The sequence below is a fragment of the Cydia splendana genome, chromosome 1, assembly GCF_910591565.1.
Source record: "Cydia splendana chromosome 1, ilCydSple1.2, whole genome shotgun sequence".
Classification (NCBI taxonomy): Eukaryota; Metazoa; Arthropoda; class Insecta; order Lepidoptera; family Tortricidae; genus Cydia; species Cydia splendana.
Genome location: NC_085960.1, coordinates 29,920,660 through 29,930,281, shown reverse-complemented (window position 1 = coordinate 29,930,281; position 9,622 = coordinate 29,920,660). Strand labels below are relative to the sequence as shown.

Genomic DNA, 9,622 nt, shown 5'->3' with positions numbered 1-9,622 from the left:
AATTTTTTTAAACATTTAACTACCTTAGGGCCACTTGCACCAATCATTAACCTGGCGTTAACCGGTTAATCTTAGAGTTACCATGGTTACCAGTACTATTTGACCGGTGTAACCGGTTAACCCCGGGTTAGTGGGATGGTTCAAATGGCGGTTAGACTGAACTCATAAATGTATTTTTGAGCGTACGTACCTATCGGTTACTTCAGTGCATTAACCAGGTAGGTACTATGTAGGTTTTACGGGTATTTTAACTTAGACTTATTTTTCTAAGACATAAACCGGCTTTCGAAGATCTATGTACTGTAAATGAGCATGTCATTTTAAAATGAGAGCGTACCTTCGATTGTATGGGAGCTTCTTTTTGGCGGCGGGTTTGTGGGACTTTCAAGCATTAGAGCGAGCGATGTTTACTGCGAGTAAAATCTCCCAGACAACATTCAGGTAACATAATCGTAAAAAAAAACCGGCCAAGTGCGAGTCGGACTCGCGAACGAAGGGCTCCGTACCATTTCGCAAAAACGGCAAACAATCACGTTCGTTGTATGGGAGCCCCACATATTTATTTTATGTTGTTTTTAGTATTTGTTGTTATAGCGGCAACAAAAATACATCATCTGCGAAAATATCAACTGTCTAGCTATCACGGTTCAAAGAGTTACATCCTGGTGACAGACAGACGGACGGCCAGAAGGACAACGGAATCTTAGTAATATAAGGTCCCGATTTTACTCTTTGGGTACGGAACCCTAAAAAGACACGATACGAGGTGCCTATAAATACCTTCAGTTCAGTCACTTAACACCTACTAACTCTTATCTGCATCTATAGTTCGTTTTTTTAGCATTAGAAAGAACTTGAAAGAAGGTAAGCGATTTGATGTCTTTTAATTGAAAAACGCTTTTTAAAAATCAGTAACTATTACTTATGAAAGCAGAAGTATATAAATGATCGTATTAGATTCATAATTGTTACATATTTGCCGTAACTTATTTTTAAAATGTGTTTTTCAATTAAAAGACACATTAAGATTGTTTACCTTATTTCTAATGCTAAAAAAAACGAACGATAGTACTCGTAAGCACGTACAAGTGTATGGATAAGGTAAAGTTCCTAATGGCGTGAATGTTGAAGTAGTTGCCAACTCTACTAGGTACTTTGTTGGGATAATTTCCATTAGTTAAGGAGTTTCATCATCATCATCATCATATCAGCCAGAGGACGTCCACTGCTGGGCATAGGCCTCCCCCAAAGAGTGCCACAATGTCCGGTCTTGCGCCACCCGCATCCAGCGGACTCCTGCGACCTCCTGTGTTAAGGAGTTTACTATAGGCTAATTAAGCAAAGGGTTTAATTGGCTATTAATTAGCCTGTTTTCAATTGACTTCCGAAACGTTTTATTTGCTTCGGTATTATTTTAAATACGAGTAGTTTTTTGTCCAATACTTCGTTTTTGTTACAAGCTTTTAACACTGACGGGACTTTTCTTTCAACAGACAATACATTAATACTCGTCGAGATTTAATCTAACATAATCTAACAAGCCAATCCGAAAGGTTTGCGTAGTTTTATCACAGAGTTCCTATGACCACCTCCGGTTTCGCTCATCAGCTCAGCGCGATGCACAGAAAACCGTCTTTTCAGCAAAATCTAAAGTGATCGAAAATTCGTGGTTCCCCGCGGCAGCCTGTAGGTGTGATACTCGTACTTTGTAACACGTCAGACACTCTTAAAATTATACTACAAAAATACTATTTTAGGAAGCGGAATGTGTTTGTTTTAAACATGAGGAAATTAATTATTGCGTGGATGCCATTAAAATGTAATGCTCAGTTTCAGCGTATAAAGGTTGCCTACATATTTTTTGGTAAAATTTTACACAGATCAACCTGGCACTAAACTTAGCAAGCCTGTAAATACTATGGCCACTAGCCAACTATATAATGTACATCTAAATAGATATTTCCAAACTTATGAATAATCCATATAACTGAGGAACATACAGATAAATGGCTATCGAGATTGGAACTTGTGACCTCTTACGGCGCGATTCGGGAAATGAATTATAGATTCACTAGATATTATTTCATATCTAGTGAAAAGATATGTGACGTTCCACGGTAAAAGGTACCATTGCCCCGGCTGAATATTGGAGCGCCGTTAATAATAGCGTAAGCGCCAGCCGCCATAAGGTACCTTTTGCCGTGGAACGTCACATGCCTTTCATATCTTGTGAATATCTAATTCATTTCCCGAATCGCGCCGTTACTTCGTATGCAAAATAACTCGACGTCACGACATTTCCTTTTGTCCCTTTCTTCTTCCATGTCCTGGCTTTACGCCTCCTCTTAAGTAATCTGCGGTACAAGGATTAAAATGAAAATCAGTGTTTATAAAGCGCGCGGTAGGGCACTTAGGCCCGACTTTAAGTGCAGTTGGAAGTACTTTACTTTAAAACTTCAGTATAGAGTCTCTTATGAGCTGTGAAGTCGCCTCGCTTCAGATAGCCAGGAGCCCAATTCAGATTTACCAATTTGTTAAGGGTTGAAACTGGTTTTGATACGACAATAATGAAAAAAAAAAACTAATAATATGTGACGATTTTTTTTTCAATAACTTTATTTAATTCAATGCACCACACTGGACCATGTCTGTTTTATCATATCAGCTGCCTTTTCGCCGATCATAATCGCTGGTGCGTTGGTGTGCGCTGCCGTTGGCCGGGGGATCACCCCCGAGTCTGCCACCCTCAGCGCGTCGATGCCGTACACTCGCAACTCGGGGTCCACCACCGCATCGGGGTCATTCGGTGGCCCCATTCGACACGTCGCTATCTGATGGTGAAGACTTACGAGCAGCGTCCTGATAGCACAATCCCAGTAAGCATCCGATCCTGGCGCCTCATTCTTACACTGAGAATAATAAGCCAGATGCAACTGTCCACCATACTTCCTAAAAGGCTCTGATTGCCCTATTTGGATCACCGTCTTAACAGCTTCCCTCAAAGTCGCTAAATCCCTAGGATCGCTTAAGTAATTACCGTGCATTTTTGGATGAGAAAAGGGATTGGTATCACGAAGCTCTAAATAGCCTTTGGATTTTGGCTGCAAAAGCATTGGAACAGCAGACCAAGTGTCGCGCCCATTTAAGGGAGCAAAAACTTCATTGTAAGTTTTGTCTTTAATTTTCCATGCTCTTCTAAAGAATAGGCCATCATCTAAAGCTAGTGAGCCTGCCATGGAAATTAGTTCAATATCAGGCACTTGCTCAGGATCATCCGACTGGGATGTTTTGATATATCCGATACCTTCAATTGAACCGATACTGGAAAGTGGCCCTTCGCCATATGTAAACCACTGTAATAGATTTTTTACTTGCAAAACTTTCCCAATCGTCAAACTTGCGTTGTTTCTACTCAGTGGAAATACAATTCCTGGGAACGCTACGTGGTCATACAAAGTCCTGCCTACGGGCAAGTCTTTAATGACTGGTATTCCAAGGGACTCTAAATGTTCTTTAGGGCCGACTCCTGACAGCATGAGAAGTTGAGGTGAGGCGATGGGGCCGGCTGATAGGATCACCTCTCTACGACACCTTACTATATATTTCTTTCCATTCCTGACGTATTCAACGCCATACGCTCTCTTGGTGTTAGGTTCAATGAGTACCTTAGTGACAGTCGCTAAGGGAAGGATATGCAGGTTCCTCCTGCGTTTGTGCTCATGAAGATAGGCTTTAGCGGCGCTGACACGATGGCCGTAGTGTGTAGTGGTTTGCACGTATCCGAAGCCAAAGCCGTCTGGTGCATTATAGTCGACAGTTGGGTAGCCCATTTGCCTTCCAGCTTCCAAAAACGCCTCGACTAGCCCAGTTCTGTAAACAGAATAAAATATTAATGTTAAAATGCATACCCATTCTTTGATTTACAAAAATGAAAACTGCGTGTCTCTGTCTGTCTGCGTATCCAATTTCCAGTAATGTTACCAATAATGTACCTACCAATAATGTTTGACACGAATAAAGATTATTTAGTTTTAATTTGTGAACTCGTGTCAAAGTGTAGTTTCTGAAGTGAATACTTACAAAATAAGGAGGCCATCACCCATATATTTATTTGATGTTTACATAATTTCAATTTCATTGCGCATGCGACTTTACTGTTAATATATATATATACATTTTATTTAAAATTTTAAAGCGCCGCGCAAATTTCCAGATTACTCCGATGACATTTTGAAATACATATAATATGAATGCTAAATTGAAATTCACCTGAAAGACATATTCTCGACGTTAAGGGGGCCCTCTTCACCGTGGTATGGAGGGTGTTTAGGCAGCCTCTTCAGATCTGCCTTCTCAGCCTTCATATAATAATGCAAGACGTCATTATATGACCTGAAATTAAATAAACATTTTTTATTATTTGCAGGTAAAAATGTTTGCATAAACTTTTGATTTGAAATACCGCTAATTGGCTTATGAGGGCAAAATTATTGATCAATAATTTGTATGTATGATCAATAGAACCATAGCCCGGTTTTTTTCGAGGCAAAAACGTACTAGTTCTAGTGATTAATTAAAATATCTAGTCAAGTGTTATCGGTATCGATAGCAAGAAACACAGACAAAACATCCTCCAGACTTAGCATAGTCGCACTACCCCCTCTGCCACGCATACGGTAATTTTACTCCATGTTCAAGTCGAAAGTGTCTTTGTGTGACGTCCGTGTCTTTGAATGTGTGCCAATCACGGCACGGGCCTTCGCTCACCTCGTCCCGCGCACCCCCGCATTTTTGGCATCATCGGTTGCATGAAATAATTGCTCTAAACTCGTTCTAGCTAGAGGATTCCTAGTCTATGGCAAGAAATGTCTGAATCAGGGCTCTCGAAACCCCGGCCTGTTTCAATCCGGCCCGCCGACAGCGTTCCAATCCGGAAGATTGAATTAAAAATCATTTATTTACAAACAATTTAGTTATTAATTTGTTTTAAGTAGTAATACCACTGTATATTTATATCTTGTTTGTAAATAAATGTTTTTTAATTCATATTATTATTAATTAAGAGTGTTATGTTAGTACCTTTATTATTTATTTGCAAATCCCTTCAATTTATAACTGTAAATAACTGACTGATATTAACTCTAGGCACAATTAAACGGCGCGAGAACTCGCATGCGACTTTCAGTACTTTGCGTTATTTGATAGATCGTTTAAATTGATGTAACCTCAATGGTCCGCAATGTAACTAATAAAATCGTATACGAGTTTGCGCGCCGTCTAATTGAGCCCTAATTCACTCACCACCCATAGTTCCCGTCAGCGGCGATCCTGTCCCAGTCCTGCGGCCGTCCGCGGGTGTATATCATGAAGTTGATGAGACTCGTGCCCCCCACAGCTTTGCCCCGAGGCCAATAGCAGCGGTTGTTCTCGCTCGCTGAAGTTTAAATAAACACTCTTCAAGAGGACGCTTACGCAATATTGTAGTTTAACATTTCACCATTTTTATACGTTTTAATCTAGGGCAAATATATTTTCAAAGGCAGGCTCTAACCAAAACCTTTAAACGATTATTTGGCTCGATAAAAAAAAAACACAAAAACCTATCTAAATAATTTTCATTTATTTCAGTTGTAAATATATCGTTACCCGGCGTTCCATAGCAGTATAATTTTATTAAAAATAGGTAGCCGAGGGATCTGACGAGCAACATTTTTAAAAGAAGTATATTTTTATTTTTTAGTATAGGAAAAATTTACCACCTCTGGCAAGACTCGAACTTACCTGTTAAGAGCTCGGTTAGACGATGCGAGAACTCGCATACGAGTTTCATTTTACATTGCGGGTTTTGATCGGTCAGTTGAATTGGACGTAACCAACAGTGCGCAACTGCGCAATGTAACTAAAATCGCATGCGAGTTCGCGCGCCGTTTAAATCAGCCCTAAAGATAGAACATTTTTACGGTTCTCTTTGGTTTTGTCTGTGTTTTTTTTCTTTAATTTATAATAATAATTAGCCTTAGAACTGCGACATTCATGTAATTTCGTCACATTGAAGAAAGATATTGGTTTTACGGTACCTAACTACATACATTTTTCTCAAATGTATAGAGTGATACATAATAATTATTACCTGTGCAAATGCCGGGCTGCGGCTCCGCCTGGTACGGCCACGCATACTCCGAGATAGGCCACTGCCCCGCCATCATCGGCACCTCAGTCAGGAGTCGCTCCGGCTTCCCAGCCTCCAGCACCAGTACCATGGGTCGTGGTTTCTGCTTGTCTTCGGACAGGCGGGACGCAAGCGCTGAGCCTGCTGAACCAGCGCCGACGATGATGTAGTCGTATTCGTCCAGCGGTTGGCTGTAACCTGAAATAGTTAACTCTATAAAGTAAGGAAGATAAGCACGAAGAATTTCGTACGTTGAACAGGCTGTTCACTATCGCACGCGCATTAAATTACATTGCTGTCTCACCCATGATGCGCGGTCAATAACACTGCAAACGGAACAGCATCATTTACTTAGGCTGTTTTTTCACAACAGCAACAAATAAAATAAACAAGTCATAACGAATTGAGTATTATATTTAATATTTAGAGCGATTTTAAACAATTAGTCCAATTATAAATTATTCAATCAATTAACAATCAATATACCTATGTAAATCGTGTATGTCATTAACGCATTTTACTAGCCCAGCCAAACTCCGTTAAATCCGTTATGAACGTTGTGTAACTAGTAGATTTGAGTGGACGTTAGTAGCTCGCAATGCATTCTTTAGGTGCATTATTACATTTTTGTCTTGTCAGATTTACTTATATGCATAAAAAATATTGATATTGTTATACTCTGAAGTACTTTATCTCTGAATTATCTCTCTACTACAACATTATTAAAAAAAACATTTTGGGCAATTTTTTTTCTTAAGCTTTTATTCGGCTTTAACAACAAACACCACACAACAGCTATTAAGGGGCTACCCGAGGTTTTTATCGATTTTTGACAAGTTTTAAATGGTATCTCCTTTTTTTGCACTACAGATAGAATTATAAGACAAACGGTTATCGGTTTTTCAATCTTTTTCTCCGGTTTTGTCCACCGGATTTTGAAAGAACTGAATACTTATTATTTAATGAATTTTTTAAACATTGTCTAAAAAAACACTTTTTTCGTATCTAGTTTGCAGTGAGTGTCTAATAAAACACTTTTTTCGTATCTAGTTTGCAGTGAGGGATCTTTGACGTTTCGAAAAACGTGTCCAGGGTTTTAATTTTAAACTAATTAACACAAAAGTTATGGCCAAAAACCAGGTTTTTAGCAATTGTTCAACTTTGATGCCAAATATCTCGAAGACAATGAACTTTGAAGTAAATATGGGATACTATATTGCTTAAAGCCGTAGCTGTTAATATAATAAGCTACAAAAAACATTAGAAAACTAAGGGATTCAGATCAAAGGTCATTGGCGTGGGGTAGCCCCTTAATAAAAACGACTTGAATCTTGAAGATACGTAAGTGAAAGTTTTAGCCTTTATTACATACAATTACACGCGTCATCTATGTTATGTTATGTTAAATTAAGTGAAAACAAAAAACCTGTAAAATCGTATTTTTGTATTTTAATTTAATGCAAAATATTTAGCACTATGAAGCGGCAAAGAGGCTAGAATTTGTAGATTTTCAAAAATCTGGTCAGTTAAAAGTTTTAAAAGGTTTTTTTTTTATGTCCCGAGATATCAGTCAAAAAGGTCAACATCACTGACTGGACTTACCTTTGGGTAGAGGATACTCGTCGCGGAAAAAGTCAAGCGGGTCGACTCCCGGCGTGGAAGGGATCCCGATAGTCTGTGTCATCATATCCAGCACGGACGGTGCCTTAGCGATCGGCGGCGCCCACAGGAACTTCCCAGATCTAGCACTGTCGTTGGTTACTGACTGGACCTACCTCTGGGTAGAGGATACTCGTCGCGGAACAAGTCAAGCGGGTCGACTCCCGGCGTGGCAGGGATCCCGATAGTCTGTGTCATCATATCCAGCACGGACGGTGCCTTAGCGATCGGCGGCGCCCACAGGAACTTCCCAGATCTAGCACTGTCGTTGGTTACTGACTGGACCTACCTACCTTTGGGTAGAGGATACTCGTCGCGGAACAAGTCAATCGGGTCGACTCCCAGCGTGGTAGGGATCCCGATAGTGTGCGTCATCATATCCATCACGGACGGTGCCTTAGCGGTCGGCGGTACCCACAGGAACCTCCCAGATCTAGCACTGTCGATGGCTGCTTGGTGTTGCGGGTAGCTTTCAACATTCGCCACTACATTGTCGTCGAAAAACTGTGCGTTGGTGCTTATTAAGGCTATGAACAGAACTATGGCAGACTTTTTGAGATCCTTCATTTTTACTGAAAAGGAAATATACATTATACCATATATATATATAATGAAAATAGGGAATACAATTAACATTTTTATTTTAGTAACAACAAAATTAAAAATTATTTTGTATTGATAAGCAGATTAAGTGTCTAACCGTTTACTGAGTGAGATTGGTAAATTAGTACATTAATGTAAGAACAAAAAAATTGCTCGCGTTTTTTTGGTATATTTTTGTTACTCTTAGATATTTATGGCGTAATTCATAAACAAATTACAAGTCTTAATTAGCTATGAATATTTTGTCTTAATCTGTCATTTTGAAATAATTGGGTTATACCATAAACCCAACTTCTTTTCTTTTTGTACTAATTAAGTCAAAATAAAATTAATTTATTTATTTTAAAGAATATTATTACCTACCTACTTATATTACTTACCCGATGAAAAGACGATCAAAAATATTTTTTACTCTCACTTTTCTCTTCAAAGTTTATTAAAGTCTTACTTTAAATAATAAATAATGCAAAATAAATACTAATTTAATTATTAATATCTTGTGCGCACGTTCGAAGCGGCGCGTCCGTCGTCTGCGCAAGTCACGCTGCGCTTGCGACTCCTGCGCTGCGCCTTGACCGCGCACTTGAATGTACCGCTACCCCGGTATGTCGGACACAAGGACTCGGCCTAGCATGGACTAACTTTAAACGAAACATGGAAAGGTTATTAGAAATTTCAAAGCTTGGCAATTATTAAGGTTCCGTATTTTACAAGCTTTTATTTAGTTCCAACTGTCCCGCTGTTTGTGTCGGTCTGTAATCAAATCTTGAGAGTTAAATTTGACCCACCGTTTCCGCTGAAGCTGAAAATTTTCATAGGTACATACATAAACTGTAAGTCGGGTGACAACGCAATATTATGGTAGGTACCGTCAAGCTCATCTGATGATGGTGACAGAAGGTGGCCATAGGAACATAAGTATATTATGAAAACAAAAAATATTAATGTGACTCCAAAATTACGAAAACAAAGAAATTTATTATAAAGTAACATCACACTACTTAATTGCGATGTGAAATGCGAAACATTCACTCGTCTAATTTAACTTGCTAACTATATGATTCTATTTATTGACCAAACAAAGGCTTTGTCTCTCAAAGAAAAGGGTCACTCGGCAGTTCGGATTATCGAGGCCCTACTGTATAACTATTCAAACCCAAGACCTGTACAACAAGAAGGTATTATTTAGCA

General features: G+C 39.2%; 1 protein-coding gene across 1 annotated transcript; it reads right to left on the bottom strand.

Moving 5' to 3' along the window:
• Positions 1 to 2,598: 2,598 nt before the first annotated feature.
• Positions 2,599 to 8,120, bottom strand: LOC134792622 (glucose dehydrogenase [FAD, quinone]-like). Its single transcript, XM_063763870.1, has 5 exons — positions 7,772 to 8,120; positions 6,131 to 6,367; positions 5,302 to 5,434; positions 4,270 to 4,392; positions 2,599 to 3,870 (listed from the first exon to the last, which is right to left on the bottom strand). Exons 1-5 carry the CDS (start codon positions 7,854 to 7,856, stop codon positions 2,625 to 2,627), a joined length of 1,824 nt encoding a protein of 607 aa, XP_063619940.1. The 5' UTR covers positions 7,857 to 8,120; the 3' UTR covers positions 2,599 to 2,624.
• Between the last annotated feature and the right edge of the window lie 1,502 nt (positions 8,121 to 9,622).